Source organism: Lathamus discolor, chromosome 3, assembly GCF_037157495.1.
Source record: "Lathamus discolor isolate bLatDis1 chromosome 3, bLatDis1.hap1, whole genome shotgun sequence".
NCBI classification, from domain to species: Eukaryota; Metazoa; Chordata; class Aves; order Psittaciformes; family Psittacidae; genus Lathamus; species Lathamus discolor.
Genome location: NC_088886.1, coordinates 64,294,491 through 64,318,969, shown reverse-complemented (window position 1 = coordinate 64,318,969; position 24,479 = coordinate 64,294,491). Strand labels below are relative to the sequence as shown.

The following is a 24,479-nucleotide window of genomic DNA, read 5'->3' as shown; positions in this document are numbered from 1 at the left end:
AACCCTGAAATAGCTTTTCAGGTAGCAGTCTCCTGTCCTTTCATCCATTCCTTTGCTGTATCACAAAAGCGTATGTGAATGACAGTATAAAACTACTGATCTGGTGTATTCATCTGTGGGGAAAAGGTATCAGGCTTCTGGGGTTAAGTCTAAGAAGTGTGATTTATCTTTGCAGGATAACTTGCTACCCTGGCCATAGGTAGGCTGTGATGTTAATGGAAGTTAGCAATTCATTTCAGAGTCTGCCATGCTATAGTATTGATTCACTGACCATAACCAGGCTTCATTCAGTACTTGAAGATATGAGAGCTGTTTCATTCTTCTGCTGTACCAGGGTCAGCGGTATTCAAATGCTTAGTAAGAAATGTCTTTGCCATTCAAAAGGTGCTCAGGGCTCGAACTGACTCATGGCACCTTCATGTGGCATCCAATGGAACTACAGTTGGCAACAACGAGTTGCTGTCCTAGAGTTGTGTACTACATTTCTTTCACCATTAATTTCCCTGGAAGAATGGATAGTTATTTTTTCATGACAGTGGACTAGTGGGCTCTTTATGGGCTGATCTTTCTAGGTGGATGGCCATTCCTATGATACAATACAGCAAATACCTTGGATCTGATGCTTTAAGAACCCATAGGGATGAGTAGTTCTAGGAGAACCTAGGTACAAGAAATGTGTTCTACTGCTTCCAGGTAGCATCGTGATAGTGTTCTTGAAGTATTTAAATATCCCTTAGCATATCCTGGAGTTTTGCTACTTCTTAGCTTGAGAAGCGTAGGGACAACATGTTTTCATGGGATGAGGGTGAAGAATAATTTAAGCTATCTTCAAAGTAGTTGATGGAAACAAAACATAATTAAATGTAGATTAATATCATACTTGCCTTCTGATCCTCATAGCTGCTTCCCACTTCCATGGTAAGTGGTTGTCTCTCTTAACTGGCTGATATGTTTATTAGAACATTTAGATACAAAGAAAGTCTTATTGAATGTGAAAGAGCTGGAAATAAAATATGTATTTTAATTGTTTTCAGACACTAAGATTAACCACTTATATTTTTTATCTTCAGCTTTTGCCAGATAAAATTCTGTAGTCAGATGATGACTTGGTGTGTCGTTTCTTCCTGTTCCCTGCAGCTCCTGTTTCCCAGCTTCCACTTACATTGAACTCTCTGTCAAAATTCTGTTCTGAAGTAGAAAATCCTCTGTGTGAGTCAGGATTAAGTGTCTCTAGTTCAAGTACAGAAATGGCCTGTTATACTAAAAGTAATGAGTTGAAACATGTCAGAAACTTTAGTTCTAAGGATATAAATTTAAGAAGGGCTTTGTAGCTCAGAGTTCACTGACTTCAGTACAGAGCCTTGTATTATCTTTCGAAGAACTCCTTGGTTTGGAGGTTTGTAAGTCAGTTGTTTCACTTAGCCCCATTAAAAAAAGGACATCCAAGCTTATTCCAATTTAGGGATATTAACTGAGGAAAGTTAAAATTATACATGTAACAAATAACCTTTGTCCCTCACATCAATAAAGTCAATGGCTGGTTTATAGTGCCTATATGGTGTTATGTAAATAGCTTGGGAATTGCCAGTGTTCATGTGTGACCAAAAGTGCCTTTCCTTTATAATTGTGTTTGGATTCTGAGAAGCATCTTGTTTCTGCAGCGCAGGCAAACAGTGGTAGTACCAGAGTCAGAAAAACTGAATACTTCCTCTCCCTTTCCCCGCTTAAGAACATCATAGCATACCTTAATGAGTGATGGACAAAGTCAGCCTAAGATAGTGGCTTGGTGGCTGAGAGAATCTGAGGAGCTGTATTTTGTAGAAATAAAATTACTTCATGGATACACTCAGATGTATTTTATCCTTATCCCCACCAATTAAGTATATAATTTGTCTGTTGTGGATAAATTGGTTTGTAATTTAATTTTCATGCGCTTTTCCTACACTTTAGTTTGAGTTTAATCATGTGGAAAAGTAGAAGTGAGTATCTGACTTCATGGTGATGTAGCTTTAGCAAATGAACTTAGTATCCTAAATCATGGTTGTGCTTTAGGTGAACTGTGTATTCAGTTCTGTCTTTGAGCTACTTTGCTTACACCGGTTCTAAAAGTATTCTCTATTTTAGTAACTATCCTATTCCATACTTTTTCACAATTCTTTTGAAAGTATTTGTCACAAAATAACATTAAAATCCCAAATTTTACTCTTTCATCATATTTTAAAGTGAAATAATAATCTAAAGTTAATGGAACAAAATAAATCTGGTTTTTTGCTTTAGAGAAGGTGTTAGTGCAGCAGAATGGGAAGAGATGTTAGTATGTATTCTATATAGCTTCTCTAGAATCTATAATCACTAGTGTTGTTAGAGCTCCAATTTTAACTTCTGTGCTGTAACTTACACTTGTCCTTCTTAGACAATTGAGTTCCATCTCATCCTCTTAATCTCTATTAAAAATTGCACAGATAACTTTTGCTTATATATAGTAGACTTATCTAAGAAAAGATGAGGAATCCTAAGGTTTAACCCTGCTTTACTGCCACTCCAATTTTCCTGTGAGCTGGTTAACATCTGTGCAACCTACAAATAAAGTCCTAGTAGCTGGACAGCTTAGTCTCTGACCCAGCTAATGGACTTCTGTAATTAAGCATTATGCCATAATATTCTGTACTGAAGGGTTGAACTGAACCTTAAGAAACACTTCTGTTGTTGTAAAGCAGATGATAATGACATAGCATTGGTGAGACAGGCAGGCTGCTCATCCTAGACAGTGATCAGTTATAAGCACCTAAAAGATCAGAAACTTCTACTTGTGATGACTTAGAATAGCAGAATGACTGCAAGTGGAAGGCACCTCTGGAGAGGAGATCTCTAATCCAGCCCCCCAGCTCAAAGCAAGCTCAGAAAGAGTATGTTGCTCAGAGCCTTGAACAATTGGTTTGTGATTCTGCAGCCTCTCTGAGGGATGTCTTCCCAATGTGTGACTGCCCTCAAAGTAAAGGTCTTCTCCTTAGTTAACTGGAACATAATTAATTTTCCTGAGAAAATAAACCTTCTGCTATACGGAAGAAGGCTTGAATGGTACTACCACCTATTCTGTCATTTGATTTCAGGAAGTTTTCACTCCTTCAAAGTCCAGAATTTGTAGAACATAGTCATGTATTTCCTTTGTCATTCCCCAAGTAACACATTCAGATGGCTTGTTTTGTTTGTCAGTAGGCAAGAAGTGTCCTGTCTCCTTTATCAAAAGGCTACAGGCAGTGCAGATTAAAGCAGTTTTAGTCTATTCTCACTGGAATATATCACATGTGCATCAACAAATTTTCATAGAGCATCAAGATAAAGACTTCTATACACAAAAAGGAGAACTGTTGGAGAAAGCTTGCAACTTAAATTATGAGTGGTTTCGCACAACAGGAGGCGAGAGGAAAAAGCTCCAGAAAGTGTCATAAACTGTATAACATAAAGGCTGCTATTACTTGTGAAGGTGCCTATACAAAGGGCTAGCTTGGAAAAGCACTGTAAATCCCCACTAGGAATTTAGCCTTATTGTGCAACAACTTTCCTGTATACACTACTGCTATTAGCTCTTATTCTAAGGACAGTGGTTGCTGTTTCAAAAGTAATGTCAAGGTTTAAGAATCTAGAAGAGAGAAACAAGAACAATCAGAAGACATAAAACAAATAATATATTGGAATAAATTATATTGGAATATAATCACCTAGAGACAAGAAGGTTGGGGGGGACAAAGGGGAACACTGATATGTAAAGTTCAGCGTATATGTAATCACTGGAATAGTTGAGAATGGGATAAAAAAACAAGCTTCCATTTCAGACAGATCAAGACTGGATTAAAACTTAAATAAGTTTTATCACTTCTGAAGTCTTTTTAGCTTATTCTTCATAGTATCTAATGATATTCTCATCTCAAGCAGTTGTAGAACCTTTATCTAGGATGACATCAACATGGCTTAAAGGGGAGTAGATGATGTTTTGAAGTTCTTCACTGGTTTTGTCCAAAACCAGTCTGGGTATCATGGGATGAAGAAAAAATTCTGTAGTTAGTGTGTGTATGTAATGGGAAAGGTAGTTACTGGAGCATCTTTAACTGAAACTACAAATGCTTTCAAATTAATTGTTGCTATCAACCTCTTAAATGAATCAATAAAAGGCTTATCTGTTTTCCTCTATGTATTGGCTACTCCCAAAAGTTACTGATTTGCAGCTTTAACAACAGACATGTTGAAATTTGCTTAGTGTTTTTGTATAAATAACATGTCTTTTTGTTCTTTTTCTCCTAGTTTCTATGGCGATTTTGGACCTTTAAATTTGGCAATGTTATACAGATACTGCTGTAAGCTAAGTAAGAAATTAAAGGTAAGCTTTGTTTAAAACCAGTGTTCCTGTATTTGTGTCTTACAATACAACTGAAATGCATTATCCGGTTTGTGACTGTTAGATGCTTGTTATGTAGGTGGTTGCTACTAAGCTCTAAGGTTATTCATTCTGAATTCTTTTCCTTCTGAAGAATGTTAGAAGTGAATATGTTGTCATTGCTTAGTGGGTGAGGCACTGAAGGCTGTGTTCACCTTTTTTGCGTAACCTTACAGCTTCAAGACAATAGTAACAAACCACTCTGGCTATTTCATAGGTTTGCAGCTGTATATGTGCTAGTATGAAAAAAGCAGAGATTAAAATAACAACCAAGCAAAAAAAAAAACACAGCCATAAAAAAGAACAAAACGTGGACTCTGAAATCATAGTATTTAAACTCAATCTCACTCAGTGGAAAAGTTAAACCTTTTAAATCTCATTCAGTTTAATGTTGCTTCTAATAAGTGTTATGAAAATGTGTTTTTACACATAAAAATGGTTCCTTTTTCTGTCTTGTAGAAGTATCCCTCTATCAAAATATTTGTATAAGCTTTCTTATTGACTTCCACATAATGCTTGTTGATTGTAGGGGAATAAAGTGGGGAGACACGGGGACAGAGGGAGGAGCAAAGCAAGTGGTGCAAATGTATTCACCACCTCCCACCAGTAGACTGGTGCCTGGCCAGTCTCTGAGGTACCCCTGCTCCTCAGTTTTACTGCTGTGCCTGATGTTCTATGGCATGGAATATCCTTCTGTCTATTGGGGCCAGCTCTTCTGGCCATGTGCCCTCCCAGCATCTTGCCCATCCCAGACTACTTCCTGTGGGGGCAGAATGAGAAACAGGCAGCCCTGATTGTGTGAGCACTGTCTGGCAGCAGTTAACACAACAATGTTTTATCAACACAGTTTTAGTCACAAATTGAAACCACAGCATTGTGCAGCCTGCTCTGGAGAGAGATGAACTCCATCCCAGCCAGACCCAGCACATGGAGCATATAGCTAGAGATTTAACCTGGTCCCCAAATGCCTACAAAAGGGATATGCAGCATGTATAGAAGATTAATCAACTGCATGAAATGAATCGTGTTTTAATACCGAAGCACTACCGAATACCACTTGTGTGCAAATAGTAAGGAGACCATTCACTAAATATTACAGATTTAAAATCTATAATATATTACGCCTGTTGCTGACAGAAGGAAAAAGTGGGACAACAGATGTGATAACACTGGCCTCTGCTAAGAGGATTCCTGTCTCAAAAGTGGCATTATGTTTTGGGGCTACTGTTCGCTGCACCAGTGAAACCATTACACAAGTTGGTTAATGCTATGGACTGCTTACAGGGGCATGCTGACTCGGGTGGTCTTAAGAGGACATTTTGCAAATTGAGGGGTGGTATAGAGTTGCTATAACCTTTCTGCAAAAAAAAATAAAGTGCTTCTAGTGAAAATTTACATGGCTGCTTCATGCAGAAAGCTTGGTATAAATAAAAAAAATACAAAACTCTTGTATTTTTAATTTGGAATGCCTTCATTCATATTGGGGAAGGGTTGGATTTGCCTTTTCTGTATTAACACTATAAATACATTATAAATACATTATTTTATGAGCCTGTTTTCCAGTGCCACTGTCCCAGTTAAACACATGACCAATGATGCTTACTCACTAGGAATCCATGTTTGGATTTTTTAACCTTAATTCTGCTGTTTCTTGCCTTATATTTGAGTTATTAAAGATTGTGGAGAATGTTCTCTCTGTGAAGCGATTACTCTGTATACCTCCTATTCTGACTTTTGTCGTGCATGTGAGAACTACAGAGATTGGTTCTCCTTTTTCCAGATTCAGACTGGCATCAGTTTGGGACCTGAATACAGTCTGAATACACTGCTGAAGCATATCTTTAAACTTCTGCAGTTGAACTAGAATATCTTCAAAGTGGATCTTGGGTACCAAGCATTTCACCCACAAAATAAGCATGCAAATAATAAGTACTCTGGGACTTGTTTGCGGTTTCTTAATGATTGTGTTAAACTAGAGTGTGTCTGTCTTCATTCTTGTTATGAGACCACCATGTGCACTGAATGTGGCAAGCTGTTTGTTGCAAGTAGCTTCTAATCATGATAGAAAAAAATACCCAAAGGAGGCAAACTGAAGCTGAAGTGGTAACTCTGGCATTTGCAGGGTTGATTTAGCAGCCTGTGATGTCATTTTAATGTGACTTTTATATTTCTATTTAAAAGCAAGCCCCCTGCAGTGCTATGTGAAGCACCAGCAGGGCAGAGAAATCTCATGCGCATCAGCTGCAGCTTAAGCTGGGAGGAGCTGCCGTTTGTGCTGCTGCCTTACCAGAGGGTAATTCCCAACAGGTTGATTTAAACTACTAGTGCATAGTAGAGAAGGGTAACCTAATCGTGCAACCACTTGAAAGTAGTACCTGAACTTGAAACAGCTAAAGCTTGGAATAATACTATAGTGGTATGGAACTTTGCACATGAATAGATTCCAGTCTGCGTGACTTCCCCTCAGGTAGGCCAGTACCTGCTGATGTAAGCTTTGTTTTTCTAATAGTTAAAATATGTGCTAGACTGTCCTCATTTAGATACTATCTGCACTGAGTAAGTGGTCTTGAAAGACCAAATCCCTGTGTTAAAATGTGTATCTGATGTGTACTGTAGTCCTAGCTATTATGGTTTCACAGTTTCAACTCTTCTACCTCTCATCTTCTCATGTCTGACCTTCACAAGTGTCACTGAGAGGATTCCCAAGGGCTGACCTATTGTGTAAGACAAGTTCATGACCTGTGACTTATTACCAGCAAGGCATTGATGCGATGAGTAACTACAGCAATGAGAGTATGGCAGTCCTCACATGGCACCAGGGGGGCACGTAGGCAGCCCATGGTTAGTGTTCTAGAAGTGGGAGGTGCCAATTGGACTAATGACATGGAGAAAGAGGCTTGTTGGGCAATCTGCTGCTTGCGTACCCTTGCATTAAGGATAACCATGCCCTGTGACCAGCAGCAGGAGTTGGCTGATGCAAAAGGAACTGCAGATATCCAGCCTCTGCTGTGGCATGGTTGCTATTACCATGCTGCACTGCTTTTGAGACACTGAGGCAATCACACTGCTTATGCCTGGTGACTCCTGCCATGATTAGGAATATATCTGGTTGGGGATGTGCTTCTTATACTTTTCATACAAAAAGAGTCTTTAAAAGAAGCGTGGCATGAAAGAAGTATTCACAAAATGTGATGGTTCTTGTGTGGATGTGGTGCCTTCAAAGGAGTTAAAGAACTTTTACTAAGTTTAAAACTGTGAGTAGGAACAAGAGAAATGGGTGTACAAGATCTCATTAAAACAGACTTCCCCTCCAGGTCTTTCAGCTGTATTTATTTCTGCTCTAGATAAGGAATTAGACACAAAGGCAGTTTCCTGCCTTCCTCTCCCCTTCCTTGGGGGACAGGTAGGAGAAGAAGGGTAATGGTACTTGAAACGTGCTAATGGCAGGCCAACTTTTTAAAGGAAATCATTGTTACTTTATGCTGACTGATTTTAAAACCAGTAAATAGTTCTCTTCTGAAGGAGCTGAAGTATTTGTTCAGATACCCGTTTGCTGAGAAAGTTAGAGGTAAAGTCCTGGTTATGCTTTACAGGAAAACCTTTCTGACCTTGCTATGTTAGTAATGTTTTGATTGTTGATTGCTATGGAGATGATCTTTACTAGCCAAGTCAACAGCACGAGAAAATGCTTGGCTGGGCTATCCTCCTGCTGCTTAGAATTCTGCTTGCTGAGAAATATGTTTTTCTTCTGTTTAAATAAATCTGATTTCATAAAAACTGTTTTAAAAAGCCTGGTGTGTTCTCATGAGCGTATAGCCTCACACAACCTCAGTAAATTCAAATGCAGGGCTGATCGGGGGGGTTGCTGAGATAAATGATATCAGAAGGGAAGATGAAAGGCAGAAGAGGAAAGGTTCTGGCAGGTTTATGAACTCTGGCGTTAATGGTTCTTGTATGCTAACTGTCATGCTGCTGAGAGAGGTTTGGTTTATTTTTGTATTAACATCAGTAAAATGCTGGGCATACACGTGGAACTATAGTGATTGCAAGCATCTCCTTGAGGACAACTTAGATTCTGAGGCAGGGCTGTGTGTGCATGCTTTAATATATACATTTCCGTGAACAGTTTGCCAGCCTTGTGGTCGCTCCTATTTATATATGCATCTTAAGTATACAGGTGTGTGTGTGTATATGCATGGTATGTCCATTGATCCAGGCTTATTAAATGCATTGCAGTAATTTCTTGCTTGACCAATCCAAGTGTAGTAAACCATATCCATGAAATAAAATACTGTCAAATAATCCGGTGATTCTAAACAGATGTTGAGCTAGCAATTGTTCACAATAGTATCTTCTAAACCTGTCACCAGTTTCTGTGTGAGTACATCTCTCTTGAGGTCTTCCAGAAACAAGAACTGATCTGTTGAATAATCTTGCAGTGCAAATAGTATTTTCTGGAACCTTCTCATACACCCAATGAATTAGTATTATCACCTAAAACCAAAACCTTTTCATGTAACCTCTGCTTTTAGTTCAAATGATAGTCTTTGAGTGTGCTCCTCTGTGATGTATCTTGACAGATACTGTTATTATATTGTTGCATTTGGTCTTGTAATGATGTGTGAAACTGCTAACATTTTCTTACTGCTAAAGAAAAATATATTTCATGCTTCATAGTGTTTGCCTTAGTTTTGTTTTAGAAACAAGATGATTTGCAGCTATGTTATCTGTAACTAGAGCTATTCTGTAGACAATCTGTATTGAAGAATTCCTTCTTGGATCATTTTTGGTTCTTCGGAGTCGTTCAGTATCTGGGGGAAGTAAAGCCCTAATCCATTCAGGTGGAGGTCTGGAGCAGTGTTTAACACTTGTTATCATTGAGCCTAGCCGAAGAAATGGACTTAGCTTATTAAACATGGTCAGCAAATCAGTGTTCTCTAAAAATATATGATATAGCTTAGCATTGATAGTGGAAGTATAGTGAGGTGAGAATTTGTGTTAACAGAGGCGTTACATTGGCATTTTAGCAAGCACTGTAAAACTTGACTTTCTGTAGCCCATGCAAATAAAAAGTGTTTTATACACTTCCGAACAGTAAAATCTTGATGCGGTTTTCCTCTGGTTGCTATGCTATAAGCCATTAGTTAATGTCAGGTTTCAGTTTAGTGTTAAAACTTTAGTCAGGATTCAAAAACCAGTGAACTATTTTACATAGCAGTATGGTTTATAAGACTCAAACCCTTCAATTTTGAAAATCAGGCAATGAAAGTGTTACATTACTCGCATTTCACTGTTCTGGGAACTTCTAAGGTGAGCTCTCACTTTTTTCAGGTACAAAAGCATCTCAAAATTGGAATATGTAATAGCTATCTGATTAAGAAAACATTCATCAGTAAAATAAACCAGGAAATATGGTCTTATTACATAGTACTTCTGGCTAGCTAGCAGAATGTGCTTTTTACTGTTTAAAATAGTATTTCAGGTGAACTGTAAACTGTTGCAAAGAACTTTGCTTTAAATAAGGAGCAGTCAACAAGTTCTAATTGAAGTTCTGTCACTGTTGCATAACTGCTGTAATCTTATCCCACCTACACATCATGGGTGGAACTGCACTTAGAGAACACTCATTAAAAACTTGAGGAGGGGGAAGAAAGGAGGGATCTTAAAATACTGGGCTTCATTTTGTCAAGGTGTAATAATAATTGAATGCTTCACTAATTAAATAACTACTGGAGCTTTGTGTGTTTGCATATATGCTGAGAGAGAAATGTTGCTGTTGGGCTCAAGATACAGCCACTTCCAATCACCAGCAGCCAGCTAGCTCTGAAATTACAGTCTCATTTAGATATACTCACTGTATTAACTCACTCCTTCCACCGATGGAAGCTGTGGGTAACACCAGCCTGGAGTGCACAGTTAGAACTGTTGTTAAAGGTGCTATTTTTGGTGGGAGGTGGCAGTAAGAAACTCACTATGATACATCAGTTTTTCCTCTGAGTTTATCAGCTGTTTGTTTGGGGTTTTTTCTTTTGAAAACATGATTCTGTGGTTAAAGCTGTCCTAGAATTTGCAACGAGATTGAGGATGAGAGTCAACATCTACAGACTTCTGAAAGTGAAATATGGTTGGCACTACTCAAATAACTGCTGCAATATTTCAATAGATATATACACATCTAATACTTAGAAGCAGAATCCAGAATGTCTGGTGATGGCTTCCTCAGAACTGTACTAGCACTGTAAAAACCTGGCAGGAAAAACATGGGTGATAGCATTGCAGAATACAATGAAAGTGAAGCAATTCATGAAGCTCAAAAAAATAACAACACAATGGACTGCTCAACTTGCCATTTTTAAGCGACAGTTTTCTCTCTCTGGCTTTAAACAGTTTGCTGCAGTTTGTCATTATTGCTCTTTTCTGGTGCTTGTTGTTTTTTTTTTTTCAATGGGAGTTTTGTCTTCTTTGTTTTGTCCTAAATAAAGAAGAATTATCAGTGTTACTAGTTTTGTCTCTGCCTAGCCTTTTTTCGGGCTTTTCACCTGTGTAGTCTTTTTTCTTAAACACAGGTTCTTGCTGTTGAAGCTTTAGAAAGATGATGTCTGTCACCCCATTTTTAGATAGTATAGATGGAAGAGTAGTGTTTAGTTTAACAAAATGCCTGTAAGACTGATTGCTTTAGGTTTTTTTCTTCTCCACAGAATTATGTGCTGGCAAAATTTCACGTATAGGGGGGTGTTTTAGTCTGAAAATTTCAATTTCTTTTATCAATGTTCATAGGTTATTGTTTCAAATCTTTAAACTTGGAAAAAAAAAAATCCAGGTTTTTATCTTGAACGTTATGGTTCAGCCACGTTTTATAGGCTGTTTATTTACAGCTAAGAGATCCGCCCTTGTACAGTGGCTGTTTCTTTGCACCTATAATGTTTGCACCTATAATCTTTGCACCTGTTTCTTGCATCTATAATGCAAGAAGATGGTTCATGGAATCAGTAATTTGTTCTCTTGTAAGACTTAGAAGAATTTTTTCTGACTTCTTTTCAGTTTTGGAAAAGTGACTTTTGAAGGCATTTTAAACGTGTATTCTCTCAGTAAATACACTTTCTGGTTCTTTTCAACAGTATTTCAGTCTATCAAGAAAGAAGATCGTGTACTACACCAGCTTTGACCAACGAAAACGAGCAAACGCAGCATTTCTAATAGGTGCATATGCTGTAAGTATGATTTATCACATGGATTCTTCTAACCTTCCTTAAGAGACATCTACATGTGAAAATAGCATCTCAATGGATTGTACTTTAGGGGCAGGCAAATTGTCATTTCATTCTTCCCTAAGCTGTCTTTGAAAGTTCTGCTCTGTGACTTTTGCGACTTAACTCCATTTTACTACACAGGGAGTGGCTGTAGTGGATGGTGTGCATGCTTCCCATAGGATATGATTTTCTTGAATATCAAAATGCAAACCACAAACTTACCTCTCAACTTGCCTGAACTCAATTGCTGCTCATGGCATTACTGAAATTCATACTGGGGAGAAGAAAGCCTTTTCTCGCAGCCTTTCTTAAAGTTACTGGACCAGAGGCATACTGATTATTGGATGGATTTCATAGTTAAATTTTATAATCTACCCAGAATAAGGAAAAACCTGAGGTATTTCAATCTTCTGATCTTACAGATACTATGCAATACACAGGGCTGCCTTAGTTACACAAGCCTAATTTATTAGGATATCATGCAAGTTTTGGTAGTCGCAAGCTGACACTTGCACAGCTATCTGTGTGTCTTCATACCAGTGTAGTTCAAACTTCAGTTTCACCTTCCTGCTCTACTGCCCAGAATTGAAGCAACTTCTAGAAAACTCAGAGTCTTTGTTATAGCATGTTAGAATACTGGAACTAAGAAGCTGCTGGTTCTAAGCTGACATGCATGTTCCAGCTGGGTTCTGGAAGTCTCTGTTAAGTCCGGCTTTATACTGTGTGAAAGCTGGTGTATTTCTTTCAGGTCATGCTGAAAGCAAAGCTCAATAAATGCAGATGATAATGTCGAAAAAATTTAGTTTGCAGATTCTTGTCGTGAAAGAAAATGTTTTACTACATGTATGGGGATAGTGTGTGCATGCTCTTGGGAAAGAAGATCTGTTTAAATCTAAAGATGGGAAAAATTTGAGGATAAGTTTCAAGTATCTTCTCATTTCTTGAAAATGCTATGTACCAAGAACAAGTTTTTACTAATACAGCATTACCAACACAAAAAAAGTATTTGTTCTTTTGTTGAAACAACCTTAAGGTCACTTTCCAATTAATCTCAGTTTAGTGTAACATTGGAAAACAGTTTGAACAAAGGTATCCAATATGTTACAAAGGTGTGTCATCTCAGAATTATTTGTATAGATGTGTATTCCTAAGCTTGCACTGGAGTTCATTCATCTTCTTCTGTAATGATTGATACTAATGTAGATTCATAAAATGACTATTTAGTTATTCTAAAAACTTCTTCATGATCTACCTACCAATCTGATTTTTTGGTGGTTTTTTTTTTTTTACCTGCAGAAGCTTAATTTTGACAATCAAGACATACTTATTTCACTCACAAGAAATAATATTTGCATTTCTTAGTGTGTTACTTGCAAATACTGTGTTGGGTCAGATGCAGTAGATGTACACTCTAGGGTTATGTGATAGGGCGTAAGGAAGGACCTGAAGGAACCTCATCATATTCTTCAGTAAAAGAACTGTGTCATTGGCAGTGTGATCTGTCACAGTAGGAATATCCAAATCGTGACAGAAATACATGTACTCTTTGATCTCAGGTCTTATAGATTTTACATCTTGCCTTTGATTATATAAGCTTTTTAAAACCAGAAAGTCTTAGAGCTCTTCACTCTTACCAGTGTGTGAAAGTTAACTGAGAAGGATTGGGTTTGCTGGTGTTAAAATATTAAGTGTAAAATGAAACATGGAAAACAGTGGATCGAGTTCTAGGAATGGGTTTGCACTGGTGATTATGCAACTTAGATTGTTCCAATGAGGAGCTGCTTAGACATGTTGCACTGAAATACCCTATAGCTATTAAAATATTTTAATAAGAGACTTATTTAATAAGAGACCTTAAGGGAAAATTAAGTCTTAAAACTTTGTGGGCAATAGCTTTCCTGTTTGTAAACTGCATCTCCGGTAGATGTGTTTTCTAAATGTCAGTTTTTACAATGTACTTCCAATACATTTGGGCTAGTCGTGTCCAGTTCCTAAATTATTGCCCTTGCTCTTAAGAATTCCGCAAAGATTCTGTCTGTTATTCAGCTTAGGACAAAAAGAATAATTTATGTAGCTTTCCACAGTAGTTAATTAAAAAGAAAGAAAGAAAGCTCAGTATTTAAAAATAATTTCAAAATAGTATTACAAGTACCTTCATGCATATCAAAACTAAAGCAGCCTTGTTTATCTCAATTTGTCCCTGACAGTTTCTGGGGGGAAGAAGGGTGAGAGGGGAATAAGTTGTATTGAATTATACTGAAGTCATTACATGAACTCCCCACTTGTCATCAAAGAATTCCTTCTTGGAGGAGAGTGCATTTTCCCCTTTCTGATAACATGGATGAATTGAGGGCTGGTCCTCTCTTTCCATATTATTAAAGTATTTGTTATGTTTCTTTCCTGGTTGGAAACCAAGGAGCCCTCACCTGGTTGTGTGATCCGCTATCTAGTAAGGTTTGGATTCCTTGGGGTAGAAGAGCAGGAGGAATATTAGTCTGTTTGTGCCAGTGACTGCTCTTGTACTTCTAGAGAAATGGGGCAGGGGGGAGAGAGAACGTATATGTATGGCACTTGCTCCTCCTGGTAAACCTAGAGCTTTAATTCTACCCTTGTAGAAGACAAGTAGTGGTTATTTCTTGCAGTTCTTTAAAGGTCAAAACTTGATTAGTGGACCCATATCTGACTTTTAAGCAGTCCTGGTGAAACACAATGCTTCCATACTGTGACAAACTCTGAAAAGGGATCCAGTGAGCTCTTTTGCCTTGCAGATAGAAGATAGGCTGGTCATATTTCTTTCTTACAGTTACTTTGTGTATTTTGGCAGACTTATATTAGGCTTCTGTAACACAAATAAGGGAATAAAGCTGTTGAGTTCTTAAGTTTGTAATTTTAGCACAGCAAATGACCAAGTAATAACAAACTACTACATGTGAGAGCTTCCCTCAAGTTTAAAACAATAAATTAGACTTCCCAGCCCTACCTGAAGCTTTAAGGGTTTGTTCTGGTATAATCTAAGCATATCACACTACTACTCAAATCCATACCGGCTCTCTTGGAGGGTCAGTAAGCACGAAGGCTTTTCAGTTAACTGCAGCGTTTTCCAAGCAGAGAAGTATTGTGAGTAAGTGTTAAGGTGGATTTGCAAAATATTTGTTTTTTGTTCTCTAAACTTTTTAAGATGTGTGGTATGAATTTTCTTGGCCACTATTGCTGATGTCAGTATTGTCATGTGCCCGCACAGTGTCAAAGCTGTGAGAGGCTTTCTCTTCCTAGCACATCATTATTTAGGAAGTTGAGGGCATAAGAATGGAAAGGTCAGAGAAAAAAGAATACTAAAACTTTTTAGTATTTGCTGAATCTGTTTTTTTATGGATAGCAGAACCACATGATATGAGCTAGAGCAGTGACAGTGGGGAAGGGGAGGAGAACCTTGTCCCTTGTAAAGCAACTCTTGTAAGACAATAGTCACTGTCTGCAAAGTGGCTTGCTTTGTTTATTTGAAGGCTTTTATTCACGTTACTTCTTAGATACAGATTCAACTTATACAAACAGGCTTTGTGTTGTGTTCTTTTTATTTGTGTGTGTTGTAGAATGAAAGCTCTCTGAAGATTCAGCATACTAGATTAAGAACTGAAGCTAAGTTTCAGCTGCGGACTTTTCATTGATAGAGTCAGAAAACACACCTCCCTCAAATTTTCTTAATGGATATACCTAATTTTAAGTACTGTCGTGATTCCTTCTCCATTTCATTCTGCTTCTTCAGTTACTGCATTATTCTTGACATCCACAATACTTTGTTTTTTTTCAGGAGCTCTGTTCAGTGTTTCTTTACATCTCCTTCTTCCTTTTGTGTTCTTAAAATCTTTCTCCTGTTTCCAGCACAGTATCTTTATTAGGAGCAAGCAGTGTCTGGTTCAAAATGGCATGTATTTGTATGCCTTTGAGCAGAGACAGCTTTGAAGTACCACAGCTTCTGTGAACTAAAACCTGCAGCACTGGAAAAACATTCATGTAGTACAGATTCACGTCAGATTTCTGACTCCCTAACTGTGTAAGATGGAAACTCATCTTTCCCTGAAGTCCTCTGAACTCCCCTTTAAGGATCTTTTGACTATAAGCATGAATTTAGGCTTTAAAGGTGAGTAACTGACATGATTATTGTCATTGGCATGAATTAAATCGGTATTTTTCTCTGAAATACACCCCCACTGTAATCTATTGCACAGGATGCACACTTCTTAAATGCAAAACCTTTGGGGTGAAGTGGACTAAGAGGGAAAGACAAAGGAGACTTTTTTCACAGGCTAAAATAATCCTTTACAAAGAGCTGTGAAAACAGAATAGCATTGCTGCATAGCAGGGCTTGAAAGCATGATGCTGGTGCCATTAGTTAGCAATCATTGCTGCAGACAGATCATTACACCTTAAAACTACAAAGAAATGGGCCCCTCCACTTGTTGAATTGGGTAAATACATATATCCATTAAGTAAATCTCTCAATCTGTTCCAATATTAGCAATAACTGTTTTGACCACAACAACAAAGAATGCAATAGTTGAGCTAGCCACAAAGCAACAATTGTTCTGATAACATAGAGTGAATGGAATGGTATTCATCTAGAAATTGTGTTCTGGTTTGATGGTGGAAAGGATGCATTGCTTTCGGAGATTAAGGAGGGGGGAATGTGGAAGTCCAGGCAAATAAAAATCCATGTCAAGGAATAGATCTTTTGAAGGCAGATCAGTGTGTCAAGGCTTTTGGTCCAAAAGTAGACTAGTTGTTGAAAGCAGTGAAACAGGTAGTAGTTTAAAACCACCAGAGATGATTCTGGACCCTCTTTTCACTCCATCATGGCAAGAGTTTTTCAGGCTGTTTTACTTGTGTCGACTTTATGGGGTTTGTTTTATCCTTCTCTTTTCTGTCTGCCTCGTCCATGCTTGAGGAAGAAATGCAAGAAAATCTACCTCCCATGGTGATACCTTACAGAATATTGAGAATCCCATTAACTTGAGATATGACTCTAGACTTAAGGCAAACTGCAAATATTCTGGAAGTGGCCACCACTTACTTATATTCTCATGCGCTTATGGTCAAAAGTTGAATAAAGCTTTTGGATAAGGAACTAACCTATGTCTTGGTTAAGAAAATCTTTATTAGAATACTTTATATTCAAGAGTTAAATGTGCATAGAATTAATATGGAGCCATGTAGGTGTGCTGGCTGTGAGTTGGAGGGGAAAAGGCCAGGGAAATTGTGTGGCATTGTTGAAGAAACACGCTTGTGCGCATGAAATACTCCACTGCAAACAGCTCTTTTGTAAATAATACCTTGCTTAATATATTTTCCAAGTTAGTTTTATTTTTGGATCAGTTTTACTGCACAAATAGGAATTGAAATGGAACATGATGTGGTTGTATTTTAATTTCTTGCTTAAGCCAGTGCAGCTGATGGTGTTCAGCGATAGCCAGATGAGCTTTGGCTTAGGGTGTTACATTAACTGTATGTTGGTCTAACAGTAACAGGTTCGGCTTGTTGAATTAGATATTTTTGTGTAATTAGTATTTCAATATTGACAATTAGGAATCAAACAATGTTTGTGTTGGAAAATCTTCCATTGAGCTGTGCTGGAGAAATGTTTTCTTTGTCAGACACTGTGATACTTGGACTTATCAGAAGTTGGGCAGAGAACTCCTGGTATAGATGCCTATTTTTCTCCTTAGGATGATGTTGAGTCTGTCTTAAAGTCTCTCAGTTGCCACAAAATGTGGTTTATTTTATATTTTATTGTTTTTTTAAAGGTGGGGAATCACACAAAACAGAATTCCCAGTTTGTGTTGACTTCTGTTGATTTCTGAATCTTTTACTTTGTGTAGGTATGTCTTTTCTGACCTATAAATGTCCTAGCAGTTGGTCATGAAGGAGTATAGCGTACATTCTTAGGTGTGTAATGGGCTGGGGAAGCTTACATGTGGTTAATGGCTTTTCAGGCTCAGGGCTGATATTTTTTCCTCTCCCCCCCCATCCCTTTTAGGTAATATACTTGAAGAAAACACCAGAAGACGCTTACAGAACACTTTTGTCTGGATCTAATCCACCTTATCTTCCATTTAGGTATGTGAACACGAAAAATGGGGCTAACTTTTGTGTTTTAGAATTTGCTAAATATAGATTTTTGAGAGTGATCTCCAGGGAAAAAAAAAAAAAAATCATTTACTTCTGGTGGGATTACTTGTTCTGTGTTGGAATAAGAAAGCCACTGAGATGGAGTTAAGTGTTAAGTATAACTTCTAGTCTTGCAAACTATCAGGTTTTAAAAATAGTTCTTAGCATGTTTGTGATTGAGCAATCCAAACCTCACTTATCATATACCGTGTTTCACTACTTGGAAGTCATTCCCATCTTTTAAATTCCCTAGTACCTAAGCAGCTAGACTTACTTGAATGAAGAGGGGTTTATGCTGTTACGTTTTCTCTATTTTGCAGAACAAGTACTGATGTTCAAATTACTCAGATGCTTTGCCTATTTGTTTTCCAATGAATCATAGCTAATTTCTATCAATCTGTCTTTATTGCCTGTACTAATGTCCTACTGAGACTTAAATCTGAGGAGTTCTAGCTTTCATGCCTATCTAATAAAGAGACTTCCAAATGTTTTTTATGGTTTGGGCCATGAAGTGCCCTTGCACTTTAGGAATGAAAATACTTCATGCTATTCTTATGCAAACACTGTCAATAAAAGGCAACTACAGGAAGGTCAAAATCCTCTTTTTGGGGCAGTCAGCATGTCACAAGTGGTGTTCATTGTCAGCCAGTGCATTTGTGAATGTAGACCTACCCTGTATGTATCAAATTCATCTGATTCTACAGCCACTCAGCAAAGAAAGATCACATTCTCTCTCCTCATAGCTTGTACAGGAGCCAGATACCGTATAAACTGTTGGGGTGGTAAATTTGTATTTAAAGTCCAGTTTGACTGTGAAATCTTATGATCAGTGATCGCTTATATTGGCAAGGAGTTTATACACTGACCTGGTCATTGATAGCTCTCCAAAGCCCAAGAAGTTTGCTGAGCTATCAATATACATTTTTTTTTTTTTTTTTTAGCTAATTGTAACATATGCTTGGTACAATGGATAAACAAATGAGTTATTTTAAACATGTCAGTGGTCCAAATTCTATATAAAATACAGGAGTGATGATCTAAGTTAAAGAATAATGTATAGTTTTCTCTACCTCTTAGATTCTTTGGTTCCTAATCTTCTTCTAGTTTCAAATAACTACATTGGTTCTTTCTACTTGCAGAAGGTTCAGCTACTGGAGAACTGCTAGAAGTTCTTTGAAGCAAACTATTATTCTGAGCACAGAAACTGTGTCAGTACATTCTATCTCATTATTCTGGGGAAAACAACAAGTGAATTTTCCTTGTGGGAATTTCATCTGTAGCATTTTGGTGGAGTCCAAAAATCATTAGTCTCCCTTTTGTATAAAACTCTAGCAGTTCAGCTTTGGCAGGAGTATTTCTTTCTTATAAGAGCTTTTAATACTAAAGTGATTTAAATTTTTCAGAATCCTAACCTTAGCTTATTCAGGACTTGGTTAAAAAATAAAACTCTTAGTAGTGGAGGATGTGTGTTATCTGAGAAAAGCTGGATCTTGTTCAGCAATGACAGAAACATTCTCTTTGGAATCACAGTAAGTTGCTATGTCTTTAGGTTCCTTTCTCCCCTGCCAAAGCAAAGATTAAGGTGTGGAGAAATTGGTAAGTGAAGAATTTGAATTGTCAGATCCCAAAATTGTAATTGGGAGGAATAGTGTGTTTGCAGACCCTGTTTCCTCAAACCAAAGGCTACAGACCTTTGCCTTGCAACCAATTCTTTATAATAATGATGATGATAACAGCAATACTAATTAAAAATGCTATTTCTGCTTAACTGGTAGGGAGTAGTGAACGTAGTTGACTCTGTGATTTCTTGTGTGGCTGTAAGAACCACAGTCACAAATACAATGACACAAAACAATGTCATTTAAGTGTTAATTATTCAAAGCAAATTCTCATAAGTTTGAATTCATAGAATTCTATTCCAAAATAAAAGAGTTATATCAACAAAGGACGGAGTTAAAAATCACAAAACCCAACAAGATTTTTTAAAGATAACTTTATATTATATATAAAGAACATTGCATGTTTGGGAGAGAACACTAGCTGAAAATGTTGAAGAAGGCAATATCTAGCAAAGAGACTATTCAGTTTTGCAGTCTGGCCTGTCAAAATGGTTACAAAAGTATAACCACTTTATTCTGTTCATCAGTGTCAGTAGAAGAGGGCAATGACAGAGAGAGTAGGCAGCCTTCTGAAACATCAGTCCTCTGCAGTCTTTGTCCCTGTGTTTTGAGCTCTGGGTTGCTGTGAGATAAATGATTGGCTAAAACTGAAGCTCTCTGGGAGAGGATATGTGTTTTGTGGTGGGTTTTCTGTGGTGTGGATTTTGGTATGGTTATGAGGGGTTCTAACACAAAGCTTTGGGTATTTTAGAGGATGTGAGGGAGGCAATCTTGAGCAAAGCCATGTTGTTTGTAGAAGGGATATAGTGGTGCAAGCTTTTGCTAGAAGAATTAAACATTTTGATTTTTTGAGTGTTCTTTCATATGTGGCTTGGGGCTGGAAAGCACCTAAGTTTCTTTTGCAGCTGCTTTGGACTATGTCAGGTCTTGACACTGGATTGGAGGCTAAGCAGATTCTCTTACTGGGGTATAGTTTGTCCTGCTGGGAAGGAAGGCTGTGTAATCTAGCTGTACAGGAGGTGAGACAAGGGGGGTGAGGAAAGAAACGGAAGGATTCCGACAAGATAGGAGGCTAGGTAAGAAATGGGGAATCTGATAGGGAGGGGATATTTGGGAGTTGAATTTATAGGAAGAGCTAGAATAGATGCAGAAGGAGCTGAAGAATTACTGGGGCTGAGAGGAGGGCAGGTAGGGTCTGATGAGGACCTGCAGTGGGAAAATCTAGGTTAGCTGGGAATGGGGAAGAAAGAATTGATTCCTCCTTCCCTGTTTTTCCAGGGCCTTTCAGCTTTTTTCCCTCTGTCCATTCTAAGACATTTAAGACACCTCTGGTGCAAAATATAGCATGATACTGAGGCTCCAGCAAATGAACCTGTGCTGGAAGCAGTTACAGGTGAGGGGGGCTATAGCTGCTTGGCATCAAGCTCTACTGTGGATAGACGAGTTGGTGCTATGAGAAAGTTTGCACTCCTTCACGTCTTTAGTGTCTTGAAAAGAATTAAACTCACTTATGTATAATGAAAACCGTAGCCAAATGTCTTACTTCATCCCTCCTATTCTAAGGTCTAGAAAGAATTTGAGATACTAAATCATTGGTATTCAGTTCTTACTGACTTGAGTTTATTCTGGTACAATATCTAAGTTCTGTGCTCCAGCTTCTGTAGCGTAGGTCCTCTCTGTTTGAATTGTTACAGCCAGACTGTTTAACAAGTTGGTTATTTTGATACCTGAAATGTCTTCTATTTGGGAAAAAAATAGATAACTTTCAATAGGTAGAAGCTGCAGGATTGTCAGAGTCTTTATGGAGCACTGAGGAATGCTTACATGAAGTGATCACTGGGAAACTGATCTACTTTATTCTAGCTCAGTGACCTCAAAAAGCTTTAATCGGCTTAGATCTTTAGCTGGTATTTCAGTTAAAGACAGCTTCAGCAAATACTGCTTGGGGGTGGAAGGAAATCAGAATACCCCTCTTGCAAGACACAGGGAAATGTTCTGATTTTGGTTTTATCATAGAAAAATTAGAGGCAAAGCAGGAAGATAAGGCAAGATTTTCTTTGAGGCACTTCTTTTGGCCTATTCGCTGTGACACTCAAGTTATTGGAAGATCTTGCACTGTAACTTCTCACTTCCATTTAAGCAAATGGTGCTAACCCCATTTGAAATGATCATAAACACCAGTTTCCCCCTGCGAAACTAAGCTTTACCTTTTTACCTCAAACTGCTCTGTATTGCCTTTATATTAAAGAGAACCCAGTATATTTTAGTGTGTGTTCAGACTCTAGATACAACACGAATTTCAGAGTTAGATTTTAGTTTGTGGCTTTTGGGGTTTGTTTCTTTATTGGCAAGTGCTGGGCAAACACTGTTTTGTTACTGACAGTGTTTAGAGGTGTGGTGGAAGGAAAGTGTTCTGGAGTATTGAGGTCAGCTACAGTAACTGTGAAATCAGATGTGGGATTTGCAGCTCTGGAATGCCAGCTCAGATTCATACCACATCTGTATCTCATAGAAACAGACACATTTTTCTCATTTTGAAAGCAAATAGAGTGCTATCAGGTGACAGTTGGTAAAACACTGTTTGCAAATCAAGGTGGTTATGCGTTTGGCCATGGAAGACTGGAAGAATACTGTAATGAAACATCAGCAACAGGAATTGGAGCACCCGCGCTGTAAAACTGTGCCAGAGATGTCTATATGTGCTCCTTTCTATCATTCTGAAATGAAATGAGGTCTTGCTTTCTCTTCTGTGGTTTTTTAAACACAGACTTTTGAGTTGAACAGAAAGTTTTAACATTTGAAATGCAAATAGCTTGGTTTATACCAGTAAAAACACTGGAATGTTTTTCTATACCAACAAGTAGTTCCAGTAGTCCCAATTACTACTACTGCCTTAAACATAACCACATAGATTAGTTTTCTGTAGGATAGGATGCTGACTGTAGGAAAAAGAGAATAAGTTTAAATAGGAAGAATGTCTGGAATCAATTTTAATTTCATGTAAAATCATATGTTTCTTCAAGGTTAGTAAATGTATTTTTATTTTATAACGCTCTTCCTTATAACAGTGCTTTTCATTTGGTGTTACTGTGGTGCAGAGCATGGCCCATTCAGAATCTACTTCATTTTATGCAAGCTAAAATTAGTTATATTAATTATTGCTCTAAACCTTTTGAAATATGTCTGTCATTGATAGAAAGAAAATGCATGCTGGTGGATCCGGTGCTATATAATTGACTTAATCTGGCATGAGAATAGCTGCATTTCAAACAGGATTTTTGTAAAGGTTAATACTAGTTCTGACAGTATCCAGTATTTTTATCTATGGTCTGAAAAGTTACACAAAATCAGTAGGAAGATGGGTTGACACAAAGAATGGTGGAATGGAACTAGCTGCTCTGCATTAGTTTTTAATGATTTAGTTTTTCTCCAGTAAATGTATTAATTCAGGAGGATTTAAATAAAATAACATGAAATTTGGTTTTTAAATATTTACAAAGCTTCTTAATGACTCTCTCTCAGAGGCTGTAATGATAGGGGTGATGGGTTCAAAGTGAACCAGGGGAAGTTCAGGTTAGATCTAAGGCAGAAGCTTTTCCCTGTGAGGGTGCTGAGGCGCTGGCACAGGGTGCCCAGAGAAGCTGTGGCTGCCCCATCCCTGGCAGTGTTCAAGGCCAGGTTGGACACAGGGGCTTGGAACAACCTGCTCTAGTGGAAAGTATCCTGCCTGTGGCAGGGGGAGCTGGAACTGGATGAGCTTTAAGGTCCCTTCAGCCCAAACCAGTCTGGGATTCTGTAATTCTAATGATCTGACATGACTTCTCACCCATTTCTCTGGGACAGAAAAAGAACTTAATAACTTGGCCTCCACCTGGAGGAAGTCATCGAGGTGATTAGTGGGGGGAGATTTGTTTCAGGTTTGCTTTTAACAAAGAACCAAAACAGTAAGTGACGTAAAATACCTCAGACAACTCCCTGTAAACAAGAAGATATTTTACTCAAGTAGTTTATTGAAAACGTTCAGGAAATCAGGTCATGACAGACCCTTCATCTTTGCTTTTTAAGTATTTCTAGGCCTTTCAAGACATACTGTTGGCAGCAAGTTTGTCATTAAGCATCTGTCCTGTCTAACACTTCTGCAAAACAGCCTTTGACTGAAGTCTACAGGAATACTAACACTTCTCTGGAATAATATGAAATCATCTTTTTAATAGGAAGATTGAAGTTAAAAAATGGCGCTTCATAAGTACACTGCAACTGGGCTTCATAAACAAACTTTTTCATTTTTTTTTTTTTAACGTTTAAAACAGCTCTGCAAGGTGTATTTTGTTGCTTGCTTCTGTTCTGAAACAAGTAACTTGGGTTTCATCTCCTAATAGAGTCCATTTGGCATTTGCCTTTCCTGTAGTTCAGATATTTGCTGTAGTACTGATACACTGACACAGTACTGTATTGATGGATCCAGCATGCAGAATTCTCATGGATTGTGCATAAAACTTCTGCCAGATGAATTTCTTTGTTCTTGCACCTAAACTTTAATACCTGTAGATAGCTTAGCTTAAAATCCTGGAGCCTAAAGCAGTAAGTTTCAGAGAGGGGTTTGCAGCTGGAATTGATTCTGATCAGCCAGTTGTGCTTTTGGAAACCAGAAAAGAAAAAATACATACATTCATGCTTCCTCTTGAAGCATGAGGTAATATCAAGCCGCTGCTTCCAGGTGTTATTCACCACACTGCTGTACTGTCATTCATGTCTGGTGCTTGTTTATGGTTTCAATCCATTATTGCATTCCTAGACAAAAGATAAATGGGGGAGGGGTGTATAAGATTTCAAGATGTTAACTCAGTGTATTGTGTTTCTTTAAAAAAAATAGCCCCAACATTGGATTTCTGCTACTCTTTGAGTTTCTGGGAATTTGAGATCAGGCTTAAACAGCTTTTCAGTTGTTCATTCCCAACCTTTGCCTGTTTTGAATTTTGCTGGCTTTCAGTCTTTGTTATTCCACTGTGTGTGGTT

General features: G+C 37.9%; 1 protein-coding gene across 3 annotated transcripts in view; it reads left to right on the top strand.

Annotated features, from left to right (window-relative positions):
- CDC14A (cell division cycle 14A) overlaps nt 1–24,479 on the top strand; it is a 59,323-nt gene that overhangs the window by 7,770 nt on the left and 27,074 nt on the right. For all 3 annotated transcript variants that reach the window (XR_010610597.1, XM_065669549.1, XM_065669548.1), the window contains exons 3-5: nt 4,300–4,375; nt 11,551–11,643; nt 17,714–17,793. Coding sequence is in view for 2 of the 3 variants with exons in the window: in XM_065669549.1 (XP_065525621.1) it covers nt 4,300–4,375; nt 11,551–11,643; nt 17,714–17,793 (249 nt within the window). In the remaining variant the exon portion in view is untranslated. The remainder of the gene's footprint in view (nt 1–4,299; nt 4,376–11,550; nt 11,644–17,713; nt 17,794–24,479) is intronic.